This window comes from Poecilia reticulata, linkage group LG23, assembly GCF_000633615.1.
Source record: "Poecilia reticulata strain Guanapo linkage group LG23, Guppy_female_1.0+MT, whole genome shotgun sequence".
Taxonomy (NCBI): Eukaryota; Metazoa; Chordata; class Actinopteri; order Cyprinodontiformes; family Poeciliidae; genus Poecilia; species Poecilia reticulata.
Window position 1 is genome coordinate 4,187,065 of NC_024353.1, and position 24,379 is coordinate 4,211,443.

Consider the following 24,379-nt stretch of genomic DNA (forward strand, 5'->3'; position numbering starts at 1 on the left):
TATATATATATTTTGTCATAGTACCCCCAAGAATTTAAAACTACTTTCACCCCTGCATATTCTGTATTATCGTCTGACAATAAATCAAAACTAAACTTCTTCTATTTAAAGTCTGTTAAGACTACCAAAAATAATTTCTGTTTGCTAAATACCAGAACAAGATTTTACATGTGGTAAAAAACGTCCGGAACCAGAACCACTCTAATCTGCGTTTGCCCAGCCTTTCAAGTTGGGAGACACAAGTAGGATGTTTTTTTGTTTTTTTTCTTTTGAGCTACAATCACCAAGTACTAACTCGAGGCACAGCTGAGGGTGATGTTTCAGGCAAAATCCTCAAGCGCTTCTGTTTCTGTTGTGACATCATGAGAAAATCAAAAGCAATGCATCGGGAGCAGAACTGTGAACGTAGCTCGGGGTCATCCTGTGGTCAAAGTGTCACACTCACCTGTTCAGACAAATATGCAAAAATACAATTGGGAGTCAGAATTTTGGCAAAAAGCTGAAGCTTTGGCATTCATAAACTTAAGTTGGAATATTTTATCCTTTTAAAAATGTAAATACGCATTCGTGACAAAAAAATAAAACTTAAAAATAAACAAAATATAAAACCATGTTAATTAGTACTTGAATCAGTTAAAGTAGTTTTCACTTTGTCTTTGTTGCATACATAACTTCTAATATTACATGGCATTCATGTTGTAATCCACACTTGAAACATTTGCTGTCGAGCGTGAGCACAAAATATGTCCCAGGGTGAGCGGTAATTAGCGTGGCTCAGTGTAGCGAGTAAACTGGAGGAAATGTGAAGGGAAGGAACTGGTTTGTATTTTAGTATTTGGCAGAGTGCATCATAGTGAAACCATGAGAAAATACCATGTTGGAGCTCCAGGTTAACTCGTCCCTTTGCTAGTTCCTGCCTCCATTTCTTGTGTTGAAAATCACTCCTTCCTGTTTTAATTTTGCCCCTCCTGTATCTTTTCTTTTCTCTTTTAAATGACAAAAATTGTCATATTTCACGTTTACCCACTAATTAACGAACTACCTTTACTTGCTTACAGCAGTTTCCACAGATGAAAAAGTGCTTTAGAGTAACCTTCATAGAACATAAAAAAAAACAGAGCACAGAACAAACAATCTAAAACAAAGTTTGAACTCAAAGGTTGGAGGTCGTGAACCAACTGAAAGTGGTGAAGGACGATTTTTATCGAGTGATGAGAACAATGCGTTGCAGTAATCAATGTGGAATCAAATTAAAGAGGAATAAGAATGTTCATATCTGCAGCAGATGTTGGTTCCAGATGAGAGAGCAGAGGAGGCACCTTCACAACTCGGACTCAAGTTGAACAAGTGTTTTTTTTTTTTTCTTCAGCGTGACTGGAATTAGGTTCCGTCTTTTTATGTAGCAAATAATCGTAAAGGCGTCTATTCAGAACAGATCGCTTGAGGTTCTACGGAGCAAAACAAGGCCGCCGTGAGGATTACAGAGGACAAAGTACTTTCACCTAGATATGTAGGGTTTAAGTCCCACAAGAAGTGTCCTGTTTTTAGTGTCCACTATGCTACGGGTGTGCAGGAAGCTGTTAAGGATGCAGAGAAAAATGTAGGACAGCCATGTTTCTCACATGAACATGTGATGAACCCCATTTACACTAATAAAAAGCCAAAATGTTCATTTTTGTACATTTGTTTTTTGTTCAAAACATGAAACTGAGATTAGTTACACCCACAATTATGCAGCTCAGTAAAAATGTTTTGGGAAAATTTGAATATCACAAAAAACCTGGGCAGGGCATGAATTACTGCATTAATGCAGCATGGTATGGATGTAAACAGTCTGTGGCTCTAAGGAAAATCAAGTTGCTACGTAGTAGCCGTTAGCTCTACTACATAGTTGGCTCTGGTGTTTCTCGTCTTCCATTGCTACGACTCATCATTTGGCCAATTAAGCAAAGTTATACAACGGTTCTTAAAGCTGGTATTTGTACTTTTTGGTTATGTGAGCAGGAGTTAAAGTCCTGCAGGGAACTTAAATCTGAATTACCCTGATTCCCGGTCCCTTTTCATATTCTGAGAATGCGGGTGTCGAGGTTTCCTTGACCGTAAGCCATTAACGGAAGTAAACATTTAAAATGCATCATTTCCACCGAATGAATCGCACTTTGAATTGCATTGTTGAAATGAACAAACAGATATTGATTGCATTCGCAAATTCATGCCGCCTGGGGTTAGCTAAAAGAAGAAATCCTTTTGGAGATTAGTCCTCAGCTTCCCGCAGAGCGCCCACCCTCTGAATGTGCTCAAATAGCTGCCGCAGTCAGAGGTCCGGGCTTAAACCTGTGGTCAAGATCAAAGCGCTCATTTTAAAAGGTGCCACGCAGTCCAGCGTCGACGCTGAATAACTCCTGCCGAGTTTTCCATCCGCCGCACAGGTGGCCCACTTTTATTACATCTAAACACATCAAAAAAATGGAGGCGCAGTCGTTTCACGCAAATCCCAAAAGAATTGAGTCCATCTGAAAGAAAGCTTCAGATTGTTATTTTTAGTAGCTTACGCGTTGGTGTTGCGCTCCTCAGCCACACGTTCTCAGAGTCTGGCCTCCTGACAAAATGAGGTGGAGTGGAAGGACAGAGGGACTGGGGGAGGGAAAGGTTGTTTGGTGTATTTTCAGTCCAAATTATAATAAAAACATGGCTGCCAGACATACTGGAGGAGGCTGGAGCTTATTTGAATGATGTTCTTTCTTTCTTTCTTTCTTTCTTTCTTTCTTTCTTTCTTTCTTCACTCTGAGCTTAGATAGACAGAGAAACTGATCTGGGCTGAAAGGCTTAGAGCAGGAACCAGTAGAACTAAGCAATACAAGCATGCATTGAATGTGCAAAAAATAAAGTGCATCCTGTGAAAATCTGTGTAAGAAGTGTTTAATTTTTTTTTTTAATGCAGGGTGGGAAAACGTGTATGGGTTCGACATGAGCTGCATTCGCAACGTGGCCATCAAAGAGCCTCTGGTGGACGTGGTGGATCCAAAGCAGGTGGTGACTAACGCCTGTCTCATAAAGGTAGGTGTGTCTATGCAACTCTTCCGAGAAAGAGTCGTTGGGCATCTTGTTTAGTCTTTCAAGTCAAATTCTGTCACACGCTGACAAAGATATAAAAACCAACAACACACACACACACACAAAAACCCAACTATTATTCTGGCACACATCCAGGTGGTTTCTTTTATGTGCTCAAATTCTGGAAATTCACCGACAGACATCACTTCCAGCATCTCTGAGCGCTTGCCGTCTGCCGAGGCTATTTTCTAGTACATAATGGAGCTTTTCTGGCAAGTTGTAATAGACTGCAGGTCTGTTTCCCTCCTCCAGGATACAACGCTGGCTTGTCTTTCATCTCCCAAATGAAGAGAAGATGAGAGCATTCAGAGAGATTGATAGTTTTTTTTGTCGTTTTTTTGTCCACCATAGATTCTATCAAAGCTTCTTCTTTTATTGCCTTCTTTCATCTGCTTTGCTCCATCTTTTTTTTTCCTTCTTCGATTTGGATTATCCAGTGCTTTTGTTTTCTTAGCCTCTCTGTCTTGCTTCTCACTTGCTCCTACAACACTCTTTATTTTAACCTTTATTTTCAAGTTGACTTTATAACAGCATTCTTTCAAATTAAATAAAAACTCATGTTACAGAGCAACATGAGGCAAAAAGAAAATGGGAATTTTTTTTTTTATGTCAAACAAAGCATCTTTTATTCTGATACTCCCAAATAAAATCTGAGGCAAGGAATCATTAGAAGTCCGTCAATTACAATTAGCATAAATCGGGCTGTTCTGTAAAGGCCCCAGAGTTTTGTCAAGAGAACAAACAGCATCATGCAGACCAAGAATCATCTCAGACCACTCGGGGATACAGTTTCGAAGAAGTCTAAAGCTGGATTAGGTCATAAAACAGCATACCGAGCCTCAAACGTCTCACAAAGTACCGTTCAATCCTTCATTTGAACAGTGATAACTCTGGAGGGGATACACAGAGGTCAGCGATTAGTTGCGCGCCCCGCAAAGTTGACTCTTATTGAAAAGTGGTTCAATGAAAGCAATTTAAGAAAGAAAACCTGAAGAAATGCTCTTTAAAGTTTCCCAAAAGCAAATTTGAGGACGACATTTACTTGCAAAGCACTGCTGTGTGTGTGGCAGAAAAGTAAGGGAGTCAATCAACCTGAATACATCATCTCTAGAAAGTATTCATGCGTGTTAAGTTGCATAAATACAAGACTTGACCGGTGCTGGTCACAGATGCCGTCTATCCAGTCTGAGTGAGTGGACATTATTTTTTGCTAAAAAGTGGCTGGCCTTTTAATTGTGACGGTTGTAGAGACATGACAAAAGACTGCGTCAGCAGCAAAAAGAGGTTCCACAAAGTGTTGACTCCAAGGATGGAGAGGGAGAAAAGCACAGAATACGCACCCGGCTTCCAGACATTTCCTCGTCAACGATTTTGAAAACCACTTCTGCTTCACAGAGTTTGAGTTGGCCCACCACTTTTATTCCCAATTAAACAGTTGAAGCGTGTGGCTTAACATGACAAAAGTGCGGGGAAGTTTAAGTGGCATGAATACTTTTGCAGAGCCGCGTACGTGTAAATTCAGAGCTCAGCTGCACCCCCCCCCCCACCCCCCATCTCCCACTATCCTAATTTGTGCTGTCAGTCATTCTTCACAGGCTTAAATTACAAAGTCACTCCCATGGCTTTTTTTTTTTCTCACCTCCCCCATTTTACTGCATAAAGATATGGTCCTGGTATTACTGGAGAGGACAAAGGTGTTAAATCACAATCTGTCATGCTGATGTAAAGCTGCTTGGGCGGAATGAACAGGTCTCGGTGTAAAAAAAAGTAAAAAACCCGTGTACTTTCACGCAACTCATTATCTGCGATGCAAAGGAGGGACGTAAACTGCTCTCTCTCCATTTCGGGGCCCCGCTGAGATGTGCAGCAGGTTGCAGAAAAGTCAAAGATGTCTCTGAGGCAACGCCAGCCACAAGGCAGGACTTGAATATATAACACACACAGCCTCAGAAAACCTCCCTTCCAAAAAGGACTCAAGGGAGGACGCCCACACAGCATGTGTAGTGCGAACATGCTTGATTATCCAGCCGTGATTCAACCTGTGGGCTTTCGCGCACAACAAATTCGCACATGAACCAAAAATCGCGGTGAATGTCGCAGCAGCCCTGGCATGTGCACACATGTGTGAGGGAGACGGCGCGGCGCTGGCGTCTCCAGCATCAACCGAATCGGTCGAAAACAACGGGGGCAGGCGTCTCTGTGGCAGTTTTTTTTTTTTTTTTTTTTAAATACGGCAAATATGGTTTCTGTGTGTGTTTTCAAGGAGGTGGACATCTACACTGTGAAGCCGGAGGACCTGTCCTTCACCTCGGCTTTCTGCCTGCAGATCCAGCGCAACGATTACGTTCACGCTTTGGTGACTTATTTCAATATGGAGTTCACCAAATGTCACAAAAAGACGGGCTTCTCCACCGGTGAGACTGGAACAAACTCATTCCAATATACATTTGCTATGTTGGAAATGAAGATGTCATAAAATATGAAGTCTTTTACATGTTGAATATTCTATAAGATTCAATTGGCTTGACTTAGTTTTAGCCCCACCCACTGATTTTTATGGAGCAATATCTATAAATCTGGTCAAAAAATTTGAATTTAAGTAATTTTACACTAACTGTGGCACCTAAAATTTTGCGAGAAACAATTATTGCACCATTAATTTAACTTAGTTTATTTTAACAAAAAAATGCACATTTTATTTTTGGGATTTTTTTTCTCTCATCAAATAAATTCACTCAAATTAAAGACTGGAATTTTCAAAAAAAAAAAAAAAAAAATGGGTGAGATTATGTTGCAAAATAAAAATAAATGCAACACATCCTTAAACATTTGGTGAATACATTTAATTGCCAAATATCAACCAATTTTTTTTTTATTTTTAAATCGAAAATTAAATACGAAGATAAAAGGGGATTTAAGCATCATTAGCTAAATAACGCCAAGTTCCTCCACTTCACCAAACCTCCTGTAAAAATAACACAAAAGGAACTTGTATCATCTTCCAAACAGGTGTTGATCACAGAAACCCCTGGTTTTCAGCTTTACTCCTACATGTGACATGATGACAATACCTTCAGCAGGTTTCGCCAGAAATCCTCTCCCTGTTACTTTCACGTTCCGAACCGCCTGGCAGCAGTTTCGCTAATCGCTTCACCTTCCCCGCTCCTGGCCACGCTCTGCTCAAGTTCCGCAAATCAAACTAGTGTTTGTTGCCGGCGGAATCACCACTCGACTCTGCGTAAGCCGTTATGTAAGCCTGTTTTAATACATTCACGTACCAGTTTGCTTACATAATGTCGTGTAGAGGAGGTTCTATGTTTGGCTGTGTCTGTTGGGGCCGAGGCAGAGCATCACCGAAGGAGTTCTCTCCTCTCCACCTTTATGTTTCTCCCACTGGGTGAGTGGATGTCAGCCAGTGTGCTTTAAAAAAATGAAAAAAATAAAAAATGTCCATGTATACAAGCCCAAGGCAGTATAGAGCTCACCAGAACCGGTGTGCAATTTCTTACTTCCCTTAAGACAATATCCCCCTCTCTGTCTTCCTTGCCTTCTTTCAATAAGTTAACCAGTCAAATTTCTTTCCCCATTTCATTTTTTTTTTCTGAGTTACATTTTTCCTTTTCTTCCTCAGCTCCAGATGCTCCCAGCACCCACTGGAAGCAGACTGTGTTTTATTTAGAGGACTACTTAACTGTCAAGAAAGGAGAAGAGATCTTTGGCAGCATCACCGTTAGACCCAATGAAAAGAACGTGGTAAGACTCAAAAGCGCTGATGTTGTTCAGGTCCTTATAGAACGCTGCAATAATTTACATGCAATTATATAGAACTTATTTGTGGAGTAGAAGAACTTGAAGTATTTGCTTTTCACCTCTAGAGATTTAACATTTCTTAGCTCAAGCTCAGTCAGATGGGATTAAAGGTCTATTCCAAACAATTTCGCTACAGATCCTCATTTGTATTTATGTCTGGACTTTGATTGGGCCCTTCTAAAGCTCTGACGTTTCACAATGTGCAGACTTTAAAAATGTTTTCTTTAAGCTTTACCCATCTTGTCAACTCTGAGCAGCTTTTTTTTTTTTAATCTCTTTTGAAAGCACACTCACATTATAATATATATATTCCAGCCCAATGTCTTTTAATTAATGGCTCGTATAACTTCATGTTAATTGAAAAATGAATGAGTCTAGCTGCCATTTAGCTCATTGTATTTGAGTCAGCTTCTATGCTTTTACTCGTGTGTGTGTGTGGGAGTTTTGCTTCATCTTCAAGTCATTTCACATCACATTTTTTTGCAGCGCGACCTGGAGTTCACCCTTGAGCTAGATTTTAAAGGACAACTATGTGAAGCTGCCATTTCTCACGACTATAAAATGCGCTAGCAGGAAGCAGAAGCACCGGCGCAGACCCGCCCCGAGGCACCCCGCCCCCCCGGACACAACTGGAGGACGAAGGCTGTCCAGGAAGCGGTCCAGCTGATCAGGGTGGGAGGCAAACGGGCATCTTTACTGGATGCCGTCAAGTCTGCATCGAAGTGACGCAACCAGAATGAGCGTCGAATCTTCTCTCAGCAATAGCGCCGTCACAGATAGAGCCGGTCAGAAGTTTACATACGGCCATTGCGTCTACAGATCCTTCGTTTGAATGATCTGAAATATCTGAAAAACAACAAATATAAGCTGGGTCTACTCTTTCTGGTAAGAAAATTGTTTAAATATTCAGACAAAGCCACGAGCTTGTCGATGTTTACAATAGTGTTGTTGTTGTTTCTCTGCAACTTGTGATGACACACGTATCCAAATGATGGATATGTGTTTGAACCCGCATGTATAATTTTGACCCAGCGTAAATCTGCTACTAATCTAAACTTAGTAGATTAGTAGATGTTATGTTGGAACAATTTTTATATTGTTCCAACATAACATCATTTTAACATAATTCGTTAAAAGCGCCAAACGAACATGACATTAATCCGAAAGATAAGCGTATGTAAACTTCTGACAGGAAACGTAAAAATAACTGCAACCCCATTGTTGAATGTAACGCCGTACAAAAACATGACTTTTTCCTTGTTCTTAAGAGATTCTTTGATTTTTTTTTTTTTTTTTTCATGAGACAAAAAGCTTTGGAATGATTATTTACTGTGTGCAAATTGGAAACGTCAAACGTGATTTTAGAATCTAACAGAATCTTGCCGTGCAAAGCCGTCTCTAGGTTTACCGATCACCTCTGTGGTTTCAGATCATAATAAGAGCAAGTAATTTAAACTCAAAGCAAATGTTTAAATTAAGATTAATGGATTGTAATGATGACTGGGAAATTATATGCTTATTGGCCCCATTATTCTCAAGTCAACGTCACCATATATTTAGTTAATTAAAAACTAACATGAGATGTTGCATTGTCAAAAATAATAATAATGTCAAACTGAACGCAAAACTAAAACTGAAAAAAAAAAGTCAAATACAGAATTTAGTGCCTGTGTAGAACATTTTACCTTTTTTTAAAAAAAAAATTAATTTTAAATATCATAACCATAGGTGTGATTTGTAAACTAGGAGACTGGATTTGCATGGGACATCACAGACAGGCTCTGTTGTTGTTTTGCATAGAAAGTAAGATGAGTCATTTCCTGTTTGTGGTTTTTGGGTTTTGGAGTGAGTGTTGGCGGTGGGGTGGGGGATGGGGGATGGGGATGCGGGCGTTGGGCATCAATTCCAGAGATATAGAAAATGCTGCTTCACATATTTCTTTTTTTGTCACCAACTCAGAACAAAATGTGTTTAGGCTTCAGAAAAAAAAAAACCCCACAGGAAAACGTCTAAGACAGCAAAGAAACACTGATGCAATATGTCTTGGGTCATTCTTTTGAAAAGTGGGAAGACATACGAAAATTGAAAAAGACACAAAGTTGGATGTGATGATGAATAAAATGTGAAATAAAATAAAATGTGTGCGGTTTCTCTTTCCGTTTTCTCCCACTATTTCTTTTTATTTATTTTTTTTTCAGCAGAAGATGCATCAAAAACAGAACATGCCTGGACAACCTATCATTAATAAAGGTTTTCAGAGTGATTTTTTTTTTTTTTTTAAATCACACATATTACCAACTCATTTACAATTAGATACTTTCTAAATCTTAGACATTGCACTGTTGTGATTAACAAAAGCATTATTCACATGTTTTTCATTAAGGTAGACACTCTTGGAGCTTCAGTTTTTCACCAATTTCTTCAAGAAATAGAGTTCTTCACACCTATATTTTTATGGGGGGTGGAGGGTTCACTGAAATAAAAATAGTTTTTTGAAAGAAACCCTTTTAAAGTGAGGTTTCTACAGCAGTTCAACATCTAATTTACTTTTTTCTTTTTTTTTTTGCTTTTGTGCAACTGTCAGAAACTGATGTAGGACTCTGTAAATTGCTGCTGTCAGAAATTCAATCTGTCCTTGTTTTTGCAAGGATGGGTGTCTTCACTTGCAGCAGGCTTTCTTCTTAATGGGCTGAGCACTGAGGCTGACTGTTGTGTCTCTTACCGTGTCCTCCTGCTCCATTAAAATCCTAAAAAGCACAAGAGCAGGAAGAGGGAATGAGTCAACAGTGACCATCAGTCACATCACCTATGGTGAAAACTGGAACACAAAATGCTTTTTCTTTTTTTTTTTTCTCTCTTCCCCATTTTCACTCCAGCTTCTCCTTAGCAACTGGATTTTATAACTAAGGTGTTTCAAAGTTAGTGTCTTACCTGGCCAGGTGAGTCAGGGACTCGGTCACATTTTTGCCGGTGTAGGCGCTGACCTCAAAGAATATCACCTTGTTTTCCTAAGAAAGACGAGCAAAAAAAAAAAAAAAAGATGTGAAATCATGTGACGTGCGTCTCTTTTTTCCACACAGATAAAACAGAATTTTATTACACCGATTGTTTCTTTACAAGTAAGAAGAAGTCAGAACGTGTATTATCCTGGAGGCACACTTACAGACGCTAGTTGCTCTGCATCTTTAAAGGACACCTCCCTCTCTCTTGTCATGTCCATTTTGTTGCCCAGCAGGAGAATGGGTATGCCCTCACCTGCTGCCTCCTGGGAAAATAAAAGACAGGGTGCCACCGTTAAGAGCACTAAACTAGCTTTCGCATTGCATTTCTGTGAGATGGATTAGATTTAATCAAAGCTTGAGGTGGAAGCAGCAGTGTCCCAACCACTGGCTTTGAGGACCACCACCTTCCCACTACGATTCCTCCCAGACCGAATCCATAGGAAGTTGGTGAGGCTGTTTGAAAATGTTGAAAATAATGCCAGCATGTGTTTTAAGCTTTTTTATGAGGATACAAGAATAGCTTTGATGGTGCTCATATCTTTTAAGTATAAGATTAATGAGCAAGTTTGTGTTGTATGGTGAGAAACCCTAATTTAAAGGCTAGTCACTCCCATTTGGTTATGAATATCTCAAATTTTCCAAAATGACAGACTTTTTTTCGTTTGTTTCAAACCTATAGCGAACATAGTGAAAGTGCTTTAAAGAACTTCAACATGTGAAGTCATTTTTTTTTCTGGACATTTTTGAAGTTCTAAATTTATTTTAAATTCAATGAAGTCCAATGCTTTCGCAGGTTTTCCTGACTTATCGTTCATGTTTAGGCCCCTGGAGTAAGTACAGTAAACCATATGTTCTAAACGTCATTGAGAAATAGAAAGAAAAACAGACGTCGACCTGAAAACAACTTGGAACAGCCGGTTGCGTAAAGCTTTTCAGGTTAAATTTCCCCACCTGGACATTCAGAAGCCAGGGTTTGACAGCTGCGAAGCTCTCCGCCACTGTGACATCATACATTAACACCACGCCGTCGGCCTTGCGAAAGAACTGCTTGGTCATGCTGCGGAACCTGGGTGAAGGTTGGAGCAAATTAGGTAGAATATAAAACACTGCACTTGACGTTTACACCGAAAATCTACAATGTCTCACAATCATTTTCTTGGGAATGCAGCCGTTCATTAGTAGCACTAATAGCGCATAAGTTAATTATCTGATGGTTTTAGATGACTGATCTTAGAATACTTTATGAACTCACCTCTCCTGTCCTGCAGTGTCCCAAAGCTGCATTGCTATTTGCATATTGTCCAGCGTTAACGTCTTCACGCTGTAGTCGATGCCTAGTGAGAAAAAGGTTTAGCATGTATTCCATATTAATATGTTACACTGATGTACCAGTTACACAACAGAGTACACAGTGCTGGCCGCATTTATTGGCACGGCTAATAAAGAGGAAAGCAGTAAAATAGATTCATCTCTTATTGCAGCAGCTTAATCTCACACTGAAAATCTTCAGTAAAATAAAATTTTTATTACACTATAAATTATGTTAGAGGAGGAAAAAAAAAATCACACTAAGATTGTTTTTTGTACCAGCTGGGAAAAAAAATTTGATCATCTTGCTGCATTTTTCATAGCCCCCTTTTGATGATAGATCAGAATTTAGTCTTACCTAAAATGACATGATTTGTTTTGGATCACAGCATCACAGATCCGCCACAATACCAGAATGTCAGAAATATCTGCCTTTCCACATACTTATCTTTTGTTTACCGTTAGATCAATGTCTGATCTGATAAAAAAAAAAACAACCGTTTAGCATTTAGAATTTCTGATCACCTATAAAAAGTATTTTAAAAAGTCTACAATTACCTCTCTATAAAGGACTGTTTGGGACACCGACAACTGAGCTCGTTAAAAAAAGAGAAACGTAAATAAAACAATTTGAATGTGTATATGATTGACTGAATGTAAAGTGGAAATTGCTTTGGAGTCCTCAGACTTGGAAAAAGCCCTATACAAATGCAGGCCATGTACACCATGGAGTTATTTTGTGGTTTTTAACAAGGGATGCTAAGAAATGTGAGCAGCATTGCTTTGATTTACTAAAGATTGCTATCAAGAATGGCCACTAGAGGACCTTCGAGTGACTTGTACCAGAGAAAAGAGAGGGAATGAGGATAATTGAGTGTGAGGGATGAAAGCAGGCTTAAAAAAATCACAAGGAGTCACTTAATCTCCTGTACAATGTGAGTCGGAGCTCTAAGACAGGCAGTGTGACTTCATAAGCCCTTCCATGTGATACTTATTCACCCTCAGATCTTCTTTGTTAACGTCTATAAGCATACGACTTCCGTTTGTTTCATGGTCGCAGAATGAATGTCTTTCTTCTCACCCACAGTAGCCGTTGTGGACGGGTGGAAACGGCCCTCACAAAAGGAGCGCAGCAAGGATGTCTTGCCTACGCTGGAGTTCCCGACCAGGACGACCTTAAACAGACGATCCGGGGCAAACACTGCGCTTTCCTTTGCTTTCTGGGGGATGATAAAATGAGTCGTATTTGTTTCGCAAACTAAAACTGGTAGTGACTCGTTTGAGACAAACTGGAGCAGTAGACTCACTGGTTTGGCCTCCCTCCCAACAGGCTGGCATCGTGGAGACGCTGGAGTCTTCTTCACTTGGGATTTTTTACTAGAAGAAGATCCGGTAGGAACAGTGACGTGTCTCGCAAGAGGCGTTGTACTGAGATCAGTACTTGTGACAGCACTAGTCTCAGCCTCGCTATGAGCTTCCTCTTCATAATCATCTTCTTCCTCCCTGAGCTGGTGCAGTAACGGTTGGGGTCCGCCTTGAAGAAGGTGCGGCAGGTGGTCTTCCTCAATCGAGATGACCCTGCGAAGCGGCCAGCCGTCTGCCGGCTCACCGAGCACGTCCTCTCCCTCTTCACTCGTCTTCCTCTCAGACTCCCCTCTGTTTGAGCTCTCTCTGGTTTTCGCCACCACTTTCCTGCCGGTGGCGGTTTCAGCCGACGTCCTTCTGGGCTTTGGCTTCACGCCTTGTTCTCTGGCTGGGCCTGGGCTGACGTTGCCGTTGGCCAAGGTTGAGGCTTTCTTCGCAGCAGGTCGCTGCCGACGCACAGCGGTGCGGGCAGTAGAAGCTGCGGGGGCGTCGTCTTCACTACTGGAGGAGGAAGCAACAAACACGATTTGAAGGTGCTCTACGGGCAACGCCTCCAGAGACTGGAAGGACCCTTCCACCAGCGGAGGGTCTCTTTAGGAACAGAGGAGAAACAGAGGACAAACTGAGATGACCGGCACAGATATCCGCAGGCCAAATCCCTAGAATGCTTCTGATCTGCATACTGAACTTTTTTTTTTAATCTAAACTGACAGGCTTCAAACCAGTTTTCCTCCGTTTTTCCTCACGTTTACAGAGCATCCCCAACTACAAACTCACACTACACTACTACAAACTTCAATCTTTTTATTGTTATGCGTAATTTTGAAGGAGAAGGAAATTGTAATGTGAATGGTGTAAAATGCACTTTGTCATGCTTTCCCCACACACAACCCCAGTAATTGAAAATCAGGTTTGTACATGTAATGTAACAAAAATGTGGAAATGTTTCACGTTTTGCCAGTTCTGCATGATTTTTTTTTGTTTTTACATCACAAAATTCTGTATATTCTTGCCAGCATAGAAAACTATCCCAAAAGAGTACGTTTTCTCACAGTACTAATATGACGACAAATGAATTACCTTTTTGCTGGTTGACTTTCGTCATCAAATAAGTCAGCAAGGCCCTCCATCTGCTTCTGCTTTTTTCTGAGTGAGGTTTGTGGCTTTTTTTTTTTTTTTTTTAATAAACACAAAAGTTTACGTAAGTTTATCTTCAATCAGTGAGGTTATGCAAATTTATTTTTAAAAAAGAACTTACAACGGCGCAGAATATGTCTCGCTCATCCTTCAAGTGTTTGTTCACCTCTCTGGAACGAACATGGTTGCTTTTATCTAGTCAAGTCTCATACATTTAAGGGAAAGAGATCAAGAACCGGCTTGGGAAACTGCCGGTCTCACCTGAGGAGGTCGAGCTGCTTCATGAGGCATCGTTTCTCCCTCCGGAGGCCCTCGGTTATTCTGTACATTTCCCTTAAACGGGACGAACACCACCACAGATTTCTCAGTAAAAAGAATACATAAAAAAATAAAACCGACAACAAAAGATCAACCTTTGAGAATAAACAGTTTCTACCTACATCTCTTTCTCCTGATGGAGCCTGGCCGCCTGCTGCTGCAGCAGAGCCAGGTGCTCCTGAGCCAGAGAGAGCTCCAGGCTGGTGCTCTCCAGCGCTCTGGACAGCTCCTCGTTGGTCGTTTTCAGCTTGACATTCTCCACGTGGCTCTCCTGCCTCTCGCTGTTCAGCTCGTGGCACTGGAGCTCTAACTGCCAAAAAAAAAAGAAAAAGTGTTTTTGTTTTTCCTAATTATCCAGACAAGTATCTGCAGCTAAGCATGGAGCATAGATATGGTTTTGTCTGCCTTTTGCTTTTAAATGCAGAATAATATTTAAATTGTATTTATCAAAGACCAATTCTTGATTTGTAGGCCATTTCGGTTCAGCAGGCTATCTATATAATTGAACCGGAACAAAGAAAGAGTCAAATCCTGAGTCAGTTATTAGCAAATATCCTGTAGCATGGCAGAGTTCGCAGGACGCAGCAGGAGAGAGCTCCAACAGCTTTCTGCGGCTAATGTTTTCCTATCAATTAAGAACAAAATCCTTTGAATAAGTCCAATAACATCACAGTCCTGGCACCGGTCCCATCTGAAGGTGTCACAATTAGAGCAAAAGTGGAAAAACGGCCACAACTGCTTGCTAACAGGAGACGTTTTCCTTTTATTGTGGTGGCAGCGGTGTTTATTATGAAATAAGACGCAGTCTCCGGTCCTCCAGGTGTCCAGTACTGTAACTAGGCGTGCCGGGGATTAACGTGCAAGGTGCAGTGTGCATCGACGTACCCGTTTCTGCTTCTGGAAGAGCTGCTCCAGCTCTCGTTCCTTGGAGAACAGCTGGTGCTCCAGCTCCTGGCTGCGCACCTGAAGGCGCTCCGAGTCCTGCAGGTCGGATTAGAAATGCTCCAAGGTTCACACGTAGATAAAAGCTAAACATAAAGACCCAACCTCAAAGATATGTGCCAATAAAAAAAATATTAAAAATTGATTTTTGTATCCATTTTCAAATTCAGGAAGACGATGATTTTGAAAATCTCTTACAAGGATCACAAATAGTCTTCATACTAGTTGGAGATTCCTCTTTAAAAAAAAAAAAAAAGTTTATAAAAACAAGGTATGCTGAACAGGAAATCATTTCTCCATTTTTTTTTTATTTTTTATGCTACCAACAGAGAAGCAGGTTTGACAGTTTATTTCTCTGTATTTGAGCTCCGGTACCTGCAGCACAAGTCGATCTTTTTCATTTTTGATCTGCGCCTCCATCTCTTCGTACAAGTGGCGGATCTCGCTGTCATGCGTCGCTGTCTTCCTGGAATGAAGAGATAACTATAGTCATTTTGATTGCATAAAAAAAAAGAAAAAAAGAAAGCTTTAAAAAAAGACAGACTGTTCTCTAGGCTCTGCCTGTTAGGTATTTACAGAAATTTGCACCCCTTTGGGAAAAAAACTAAACAAAAAAAAAAAAAAAACAAGACTCTAAACAGCTAATTAGCGAAGTGTAAAGGAGAAAAGCTGCAGTGTACCATCTGGTGCCATGAGAAATTCTATACACAGTTGATGCTGGCTCTGTTTGTAAGAACAACTGCAATTTTACATAATCCCCCTACTCACCCAGAGAACATTTTGTTCTGCTAAACAGAGGAGGGAAGGAGCGATTTTTATTTTTATTTTCATTACACATTCAGGAATACCAATTCTTGCACTACCACCAGTCATAAATCGATTGTACTGTAGGTGAATTGACACAGATATAGAATTACTTGTAAACCCAAACTAATAATCAGTGGATTTTAACTGAGACTGAAGTAAAAGAACATGGATTTATTTGTCCTATTAACCAAAAAAAAAAGAAGTTTCTTTCCCTTCAATTTCCTTGAAAAAGCCTTGTTAAAAAAAAAAATAAAAAAAAAAAAACACTTTTTCTTACCTCTGTAAGGCACTTTCCATCTCCTTCTTTTCCTGATGGGCCTCTTTGATTTGGTATGTTACCCTGGCCAGAAATTCCTCAAAGTTGGACAGAAGGTGAGGCTCGTCTCGCCTGAGCTGGGCCCAAAGGTTGCGCACCTCACCTGGACTGGGGAGCAGGGATTTGCTATTTAAATGCATTTGGACCATGATGGGCTTTGTTAATAAATACAAAGCAGCAACAAGACAAAGGTGGACAAAGCTTACTCCTCGAACACATTGCTGGCTCCGAGACTTTCCAGCAGCATGCAGAAGTGCCTCTCTTCCTCGTCCTCTACCCCCGACAGCCTGGCTTCCCACTGACTCTGGTAAAGAGCCTCCTTAGCCTTCAGGACGGGCCCTGGGGCCTGAGTTTGGTCATCCGTGACAGAGATTCTCCGACCGTGCAGGAACTGACCTGAAGTACACCCAAACAGTTTCAAAGTTTGAACGCACCGGGATGCGCTCCAGCATGCGAGTGTGCGGGTGATCTATTTCTGAAACGCATCGTTCGGGCCTCTGCTGTTGAAGATCTGCGGATCGTTCCAAACTTCTCTGGTGTAAAAGCCGCATTTTCATTCAGTTTCAGAGTTTAACTGAATCGGGTTCACCACGGCTTATTTAAAAGCCACTCTCCCCACACATCTCCACGCTTTAACACCCTCCTAATGGCTTTCAAACATGCTTTATTGGATTGAGTTCACGCTTTTTGAACACATTCTGAACTCCAGGCCGCAGTTGAACAGACAATCCAACATAACATTTTCACATGCAGGCAGTGCAGTTTTTCCTTTGGTAAACTACACACTCCCCCTCTGTAAACAATTACACGCCTCAAAAGAAAAAAAAAAGAACAACTAATGAATTTTTATGCATATTTCCCATTAAAAACAACCGTAAGAGACACATTTCGTTACTTGGTGTCAACTTGGCAATAAGGTTTATTCATCTCCTTCAGCTCTGATAGGACTCTAAGCTGTGAACGTCAAACAGGATCTCTCTGAAGCAGAAAGGAAGTTTGTTGAAGGAGAGGAAACGTACTGAATCTGGAGGAAAAGGCCTCCAGCGTGAGGTAACCGGCACGGTCCGTATCCAGGGAGTCAAACACATCCTCGAGCTCCTCAGCAGATAGGGGCAGCTCTCTGTGGAGCCTCTGTTGGGAGAACAATGTAAACAGACGGGACTTTTAAAATGCTGGAGGTGAGCTCTACCAGAAACTGTTCCTTCCTGAGGATGTTGTAAAGTGATGTTAGAGGCATTTCAATCTCTTCCCAGGAACTTTTGATGTTTGAAAATCCAGGCGGAATCGCCTGAGAATGCAGCTCTTTAGCTTTTTGATGCTTTTCGGCAGGGGTACTCCTCCAACACTTCTAGGGCTGTTTGGGTGCACTGAGAGGGCAACGTGTTCCCCCTCAATCATTATAAATGGAAAAAAAAGAATCCAGAACAGAGCCAAGAAGGGGTGACACTGAGCGTTTCCTGCTCGTTATTCACCATTATTAATGCCAAAGAGGAGACTAAATTGTGTCGCCGATAAAAGCGTGAACACATCAGCTATTGTTCCTCTCAGCAGAGCTTTAATGCATCCACAGATTGTTTTTCAAGGATGAAAACACAAAAATGTGAACAATCTTTTCAACGTTTTGTGCTCACACCCCTTAAACCTTCTTCACATCGTCGTGATGCAGCTACAATCTTCAGTACATTGTACACTGAGGTTTTATGTGTCGGACGTGCACAAAGTGGAAAACGGATTGGAAAAACGTGTTACAAATAAAAACCTTAAGTGTTTTCATCTCCACTTTCTGTCCCCCCCCACCACTCCACTAAATAACCAATTGACTTCAGAATTTCCATATTCACTAAAAAGACTCAAATTTGTGTGCAATTTAAACTCAGCATTAGAAATCCTATTTACAGGAGACACACCAAACCAAAATGTTAAAGGAGTATGAATACTTACCCAGATATTGTCATTATAATTGACTTGCTACGTAACTTTTGATAGACTGTATATTTTTAAAAAGATTTAACTTTTGACGTTCACCAGATTTAGTGAACATACTTTCAATTTCCAGCGCAAGTCACAATATAAAAGCCTCAGTCAGAAACACACCCTCATATCAGTGCGGGTGATGAAGCCTTTCCCCTCCACGTCGCAGGTCTGAAAGAACTCCTTGGTCTTATCCAGCAGGGCGATGTGACCCCACTCCGACTCTCTCCGTCCACAGCCGTTCACCCTGACTTCTTCCTCCTCCATGCCCGGCACTCTTCAACGACACAACGTGTGGGGAAACGGTATTCACCTCTGTGGTGGTCATTTGGAAAAAAGAAAGAAAACTTCACTTCACTGGCTCTCTCTCAATTCCCCTCCCACCAAAGCCTTTTACAGTCACCATGATCTTGAAGGTAAAAAGCAGCACCAGAATGATGAGCCTGGAGACAAGCTGTGAATGTGCTCCAAAACTAGGAAAGGGTTCTGTATAAAAAAAAAAGAAAGAAACAGAAGTTAGATTTCATGCTTCGTTTTTGCCTTGCAATGTCTTAAAGTGTTAAGAAAGATTGACTTTTTGTAAAGGAATGGATAAATGTAGTGACATAATCATGCAGCTATACTATACTTCCTTTTTTTTTTTTTCCTTCAGCGCAAGAAACGAGCAGCTCAGAGGTACATGAATGTGGTGTGAAGGATCGTATTGGTTCCCCACCACACCGAACACAAGACAGGATAATGCCTGTAAAACTGTGGTGCCGATTTCTCAACAGGTGATGCAGCTCTGCTTTCAAACGGCCATTTTGGTTTGCAAAGTTGTTCAGTTCATGTTGGGAGTGTAGTGTCACTTATTCTGAACCATGTAAAGTTCATAAAATCAACATGAAGCGTGCACTTTGATTTATTTAAGAAAAATGTTGCTTTTTGGAGAGAGGTTCAGTTCAGAAAGCTGGAACAATGCAAAAACCACCAAAAGAATAAAAATAAAGAGTCCCTGCACACACAAGATTTACCTTAAATTACTTGAATGTTTCCAACTCTCAACATCATAGGCAGTTATATATTCCCACACCTTCAAGATGGAACTGTCAAACTCCAAAAAAAAAGAGAAAAAGAACAAAAAGTGTCTTACCTTTCTTGACTTTGTTAGCGCAAAAGTCTTTCTCTAATCTTCATATCAACAAAGCGTTAAGCGTGTTCTGCATTTAGGAAGTCCCGTCTTACAGAGGGCTGCTCAACAAGTCATTCTGCAACCATGTGATGTCATGAGGAAGCAGCCCGAGGCTTTTCAGCCTGGGCTCACCCGCTGCATGCGCATACCGAGCGGGACGCAGGTTTAACTCTTAGCTTCTGTAGGCTGAGAGCATTTAATCTGGTTGATGACAGCAAATTAAAATCACGACTGCTTGAATGTTAATGATTTAACTCGCAGTGGAAAAGTAAAACCACACACCAATGGTCAACTGAGGAGTTGACTGTTGGTGTGTTGTTGGAAAAAACAATGATTTTGTGTTAGTTTAAAGAAAAAAAAAAGAAGTGCTTTCTTTTTCTTTTATTTTATACAAGAAACAAACTTTAAAAAGAAAAAAAAAACATATCTCCACACCACAGTGCCACCTGGTGGTTTGACAGTCCTTCTGCACACAGATGTTACAAAATAACCTGAAACGAGATGTCGATTTTCCTCAGTTACCGCTGAGAATTTGTCATTTCAGACAAACGGAGGGAAAAATCACAGCCCTCCTTCAGGTTTTAAATGATAGTCAGTTAAATCAGTTCAAGCAGAGGAGTCATTTATCAGTTCCTTGGATCTTCTGAAGTAAATATTCCATTTGAACGTTCAAGTTCGGCTGTCCTTTCTTAGTCTTCTGACTCAGCATGCGGAACGTCTCAACTTTTTTCTGCTTGTACCTCTGAGTGGCTTCTTCTTTCTGCTGCTTGTTCTTCAGGTACGCCTGTTAAATAAGAAATCGAATGAAAGTCACAAAAGGTCAGCAAATTCGTCCAGCATTAGACGAGAAAGGCAAATGCGTCACCTCTTTCTTTAGTCTCCGTTTTTCTTGAATGCTCTCAAATTCCTCCTTCGTCTTCTGGTAGGATGTCTTCCTTAGCATTTTCTTTCGCATGCGGTTGCTTGTTGGAAAACTAAAAAGAGATATAAACATAATTAACATCTTGTTCAGAAATCAAGAGGCACATATTCTCGGTAATATAGGCAAAAGAATTATTAATGTGATCTTTTTTTTGTCATCACACCAATAAATACCACAAAGTGGAAAACCTCAAGTTCATGCCAACAACACATACGGTAAACACAAATTAAACAAGACACATTTATAGTAATAAATGATGTCTCCTACATGTCAAAGAATATTTCTCATAAATATGACAAATGCACTACATCCAAACTCCTTGACAACACAGAAACATAAACTGCCGATTGTCAACCTCTGGTATGGGATTTGTGTTACGACGGTTCAAACTGTCACCTTTCTTGCTCCGATGTTGTTGGCTCAGTATTCCCAGACGCAGAATCCATCAGCTCAGCATCAGTCCCTGACACAGTTAAGTCTGTATCGGGGACATCAGCGTTATTTTCAGTTTCGTCCTTCATCTGCCCCCTCATCCTTAGCTTGCTCCTGTTCACTCTGTTTTCCCAAGCCTGTTTCTTCAGTTGCTCAGCCTCCGCCAGGTACAGATGCTTGAGGTGTTCTGGGTACTCCTCCTTGTACACCACATTGGCCTTGGGGTTCTTCTTACGCTCCCTTCTCAGCAGTTTGTTGTACTCGTGTCTGATTTTCTCCTTTTTCTTAAAAGCAAATCCTTGACCTGATGGGGGGGAGGGGGGAATCAGCAAGTTTTAATGCTTATCCTGAATTTCTTTAGGAGAGGTGTCAGAGTAGTTTTAAAGTTTGGAACAGAAATCAGGGACATCCATTGTCTATGTTTAAAAAAAACACATCTAAAAGCTACAAACACACGTCCTAGAGAGCCTGAGTTTGAGTTTATATAAATGAATATTCGTGTGTTAGAATGGCCCAGTAAAAGTTTAAATTTAACCCAACTGACAATATGTAGGCGTGTAATTCAACCTCAGTTTCATCAATATTCAAAAGAAATAATAAATACATTCCTGGATATACCCTGAAGTTTGTGGTTGTAACGTAGCCAAGTATGGGGAATGAATTTACAAAACCTCGTCATTATACACGTTTTAATCTTATTTTACAAATTAGTCCGAATCTACATTACTCAATAACAGTTAGCTAATAAATTAAGCAATATAGCTTCTTGAAAAATGAACAAACTAGACACACATACCTTCTTTAACGCTGCCTTCAAAAATTTTGTTGTGCGGTATCCACTTCTTTTTCTTGTTTACCCCACCGGACGCTTTGCCTTCTTTCCTAAAATTGCCATCTTTGATTTGAGCTTTGTCGTTTTTCCTTTTCTGGTTCGTCGGCGCCATTTGAAAATTGAATTATCACGAAAAACCGGACGTTTATAACTCTCTCATGCTACTTTAGCTAGTTATTCTCAAGCCGCATGCCGTTTTCCTGCTGACGCTGCGTGGTGACGTAGTTCAGCCAGGCAGGAATAACCGAATACGGATAGATTACATTCTTCTCAAATACTACTGTTGTTAATTACGAGATAATTGTCATTTAAATGTTGATTAAATATTTTTCTACGCTATACTGACCCATAAAATGTAAGCTTTTATATCAGGAAAATATAAAGAACAAAAGCATGAAAAAAGAGCCTTATGTCATCGACTAGGTTTTGACTACTAACGACTTGGTTTACGTCTTCATGAGAAGGTAACAATACACATGCTTTTGAGGTTCTCTTTAAATCGCTTTTCAAAATGAAATCCTCCTGTAGTAGCCTTACAGAAATTCAGCGGCGGATAGATGAAGTAAAGCGCTTCCTGTCGGTGACTCTCGCCATCGCTAATGCTCACACGGTCGAGTTTTACACACACGACGTGTGGAAGCGGTTCATTGCTGTGACGCCGCAAGAGGTCCTGGCAGCAGTCAGTTCCGGTAGCGACCACGAGGGGGAGCCAGAACACAAAGAAAAGGGTAAATACAGACGTCAGAGAAACTGGGCATAAGTATCTTTTTCTCACGTTGTTACGTAAAAAAAAAAAACGTATTTTATCTGATAGTGCATAAATGTTAAAGAAATTAATTTTTACAAATAAAAAACTTGACATTCGTTTTTTTCCCCACATATTTAGGTCTGAACATTTGGAATTTTGAACTGTTCTGAACTCTTTACTTCTTCCACAGAAGACGTATTTGAGTTTACAACCAACACCCATTAATTTTGACACATTCTCTCACCTGGACTGTGAATTTCTTTAGCTCTTCCAGTTATCATGACCGTCTTACTGTACAATAGGTCAACTGGAAAGGAGCTCAAGATTCGCCATTGTTTTCACAACAGATAAGCAGATAAATAAGCTTTCAGAGGAGCTATTATGCATTAAGGTTTCATTATTTGGCAACATTAGGACGTGTTTTGTGATTATAAACAAAGTTAGCAAGCAAAATCAATAATTCCTAATTGACTGCAACCTTAATTGACATTATCATAGCCGCTCTAGCTGGGAATTATTTATTCAAACTTAGTATCACTTTGTGTTTTTCCTTTTCAACAGAGCATTCCAAGACAACATTTGGGTTTTGCATTCATTCAAACCGGCTGGTCGACATCCATGTGCTGCTAGTGGCGGCCAAGGCCCAATCCCTTCCTGGCCTGGGAGTGTGTGTGAGCAGGGATGAGCTGCTGCAGAGCCTGAGAGGCAGCGAGTCGGAGTGTGCAGAAATCGGTCGGGCTTTATCCCAAGAATACAAATCGAGTAGACGATGATTGTCCACGAACGTTCAACTCAGGCGATGAAGCTTTTTAACCTGGATTTTTCTTTGTAACAGATAAACTGGAGCCAGACGAGTTTATGAACTCAAAGAAATCCCACGAAGTCCAGTGCATGTCTAAGGCGGTGGCTTGTTTGGCCCAGCATTGTGGAGTCAAACAGGTAGAGTAATGCAACTTTATTCATGCAATCGTTTGAAATATAAAGCAAAATATGCCTGTTTGTTTTTTTTATTGAAATTAACTTTTGAATGATTGCAAAGAAAGAAAACATTGTAAAAAAAAATACGTATTGAATTCCAGGTGATAGACGTGGGGTCGGGGAAGGGCTACCTGAGCTCCTTCCTGTCGCTGCAGTACGGCCTCCAGGTGTTCGGCATCGACTCCTCCAGCACCAACACGCACGGTGCTCAGGAGAGGAACAGGAAGCTCAAGAAGTTCTCGCGAGCGTACCAGAAACGCTCGAAAGCAGCACGGACCCAAGCGGAGGCCCAATCCTCGCCTCAAACGGAGACGGTGGAGAGGAAACGTGGGCCGAATCGGATCAGGGACGCTTTAGCGGGTAGTGGCTCTCAGCAGGATGCGGGGGCGTCGGTCGACGCTCCGGCTGCAGAAACTCACTCGGCGCTCGATCCAGAATCAGGGGAGCACTTTCTGAGCGCTCTGTCGGCGGACGTGATTCAGCCTCCGTCCCCCAGAGTTCCTCCTAGTCAGCTCAGCGCGGAGGAGAGGGAGAGGAGGAAGAGAGAGAACCTGGAGAAGAAAGCTCGGAGCAGGGGAGAGGGCGCCGACGGCGTGTTTTCGCCGCTCACGTCTTACGTCACGTCAGAAACTGAGCTGCGGGATCTCATCACTGAGCTGGAGGTGAGGAGACAAAAAAAAAACATTCTGAGAATGCATTTATTGTGTGTAAGGTAGAGGAAACCATATGGGTTAGTAGCAAACTTGACTCCCACAGCAGCGTCTAAAGTTACACCTGCTGGAGTGGAGAGCGACTCAGTGGCGTGACTGCCAGTGTCATCGTCAATAAATTCTACCATCGATCCTCACCCGTCCTCCTCTGCCTCATCCTCTGCGTGTTTTCCACCAAACTCCAGGAAGCCGTCATGGTCGGCCTGCACACGTGTGGCGACTTGGCTGCGAGCACGCTGAGGATGTTTGTGGCGAAGCCGGAGCTGTCGGCCGTCTGCGGCGTGGGCTGCTGCTACCACCTGCTGTCTGAGGAGTTTAACCCGGACGGACAGGGTAACCACACACACACACACACAAAAAAAAATCTCAAGGAACGCCTGGGGCCAACCAGCACCTTGATACCCTAAATAAAGCAATAAAATGGGAATAAAACACAGAAGAAATGTTCAATTCAAATAGAACATGAAAATATGTTGTCAGTTTTACATTCACTATA

General features: G+C 41.2%; 4 protein-coding genes and 1 long non-coding RNA gene across 9 annotated transcripts in view; 2 read left to right on the forward strand and 3 right to left on the reverse strand.

Annotated features, from left to right (window-relative positions):
• prmt8b (protein arginine methyltransferase 8b) overlaps positions 1-8,906 on the forward strand; it is an 18,168-nt gene extending 9,262 nt beyond the window's left edge. For both annotated transcript variants that reach the window (XM_017302751.1, XM_008400627.2), the window contains exons 7-10: positions 2,942-3,057; positions 5,378-5,528; positions 6,746-6,867; positions 7,411-8,906. In XM_017302751.1, coding sequence (XP_017158240.1) covers positions 2,942-3,057; positions 5,378-5,528; positions 6,746-6,867; positions 7,411-7,494 — 473 coding nt within the window. In that variant the 3' untranslated portion in view covers positions 7,495-8,906. The remainder of the gene's footprint in view (positions 1-2,941; positions 3,058-5,377; positions 5,529-6,745; positions 6,868-7,410) is intronic.
• Positions 8,204-22,060, reverse strand: cracr2ab (calcium release activated channel regulator 2Ab). Of its 4 annotated transcripts, none has more exons than XM_017302750.1 (19): positions 21,985-22,060; positions 19,104-19,183; positions 18,494-18,576; positions 18,214-18,405; positions 17,139-17,250; positions 16,326-16,515; positions 16,081-16,227; positions 15,372-15,462; positions 14,940-15,035; positions 14,177-14,364; positions 13,998-14,069; positions 13,858-13,906; positions 13,680-13,762; positions 12,316-13,190; positions 11,179-11,260; positions 10,878-10,992; positions 10,088-10,189; positions 9,856-9,932; positions 8,204-9,671 (listed from the first exon to the last, which is right to left on the reverse strand). In XM_017302750.1, the coding sequence occupies exons 4-19, from the start codon at positions 18,355-18,357 to the stop codon at positions 9,584-9,586; spliced, it is 2,511 nt and encodes an 836-aa protein (XP_017158239.1). In that variant the 5' UTR covers positions 18,358-18,405; positions 18,494-18,576; positions 19,104-19,183; positions 21,985-22,060; the 3' UTR covers positions 8,204-9,583. The 4 variants fall into 4 exon arrangements, with proteins under 4 accessions (XP_017158239.1, XP_008398856.1, XP_008398854.1 ...); XM_008400634.2 differs by lacking the exons at positions 19,104-19,183; positions 21,985-22,060 and adding an exon at positions 19,223-19,544 and having other exon boundaries at positions 12,316-12,454; positions 12,542-13,100; XM_008400632.2 differs by lacking the exons at positions 19,104-19,183; positions 21,985-22,060 and adding an exon at positions 19,223-19,544 and having other exon boundaries at positions 12,316-12,454; positions 12,542-13,190.
• On the reverse strand, positions 19,628-21,655 carry ccdc59 (coiled-coil domain containing 59). Its single transcript, XM_008400631.2, has 4 exons — positions 21,412-21,655; positions 20,580-20,919; positions 20,127-20,235; positions 19,628-20,045 (listed from the first exon to the last, which is right to left on the reverse strand). Exons 1-4 carry the CDS (start codon positions 21,557-21,559, stop codon positions 19,881-19,883), a joined length of 762 nt encoding a protein of 253 aa, XP_008398853.1. The 5' UTR covers positions 21,560-21,655; the 3' UTR covers positions 19,628-19,880.
• Positions 21,943-24,379, forward strand: part of mettl25 (methyltransferase like 25) — a 12,736-nt gene continuing 10,299 nt past the window's right edge. The window contains exons 1-5 of the mRNA XM_008400630.2: positions 21,943-22,175; positions 22,757-22,927; positions 23,031-23,134; positions 23,275-23,835; positions 24,069-24,216. Coding sequence (XP_008398852.1) covers positions 21,959-22,175; positions 22,757-22,927; positions 23,031-23,134; positions 23,275-23,835; positions 24,069-24,216 — 1,201 coding nt within the window. The 5' untranslated portion in view covers positions 21,943-21,958. The remainder of the gene's footprint in view (positions 22,176-22,756; positions 22,928-23,030; positions 23,135-23,274; positions 23,836-24,068; positions 24,217-24,379) is intronic.
• The window catches only part of LOC103459234 (uncharacterized), a 19,420-nt gene continuing 19,262 nt past the window's right edge, over positions 24,222-24,379 (reverse strand). Inside the window, exon 3 of the long non-coding RNA XR_532705.2 lies at positions 24,222-24,286. This is a non-coding gene — a long non-coding RNA (uncharacterized LOC103459234). The remainder of the gene's footprint in view (positions 24,287-24,379) is intronic.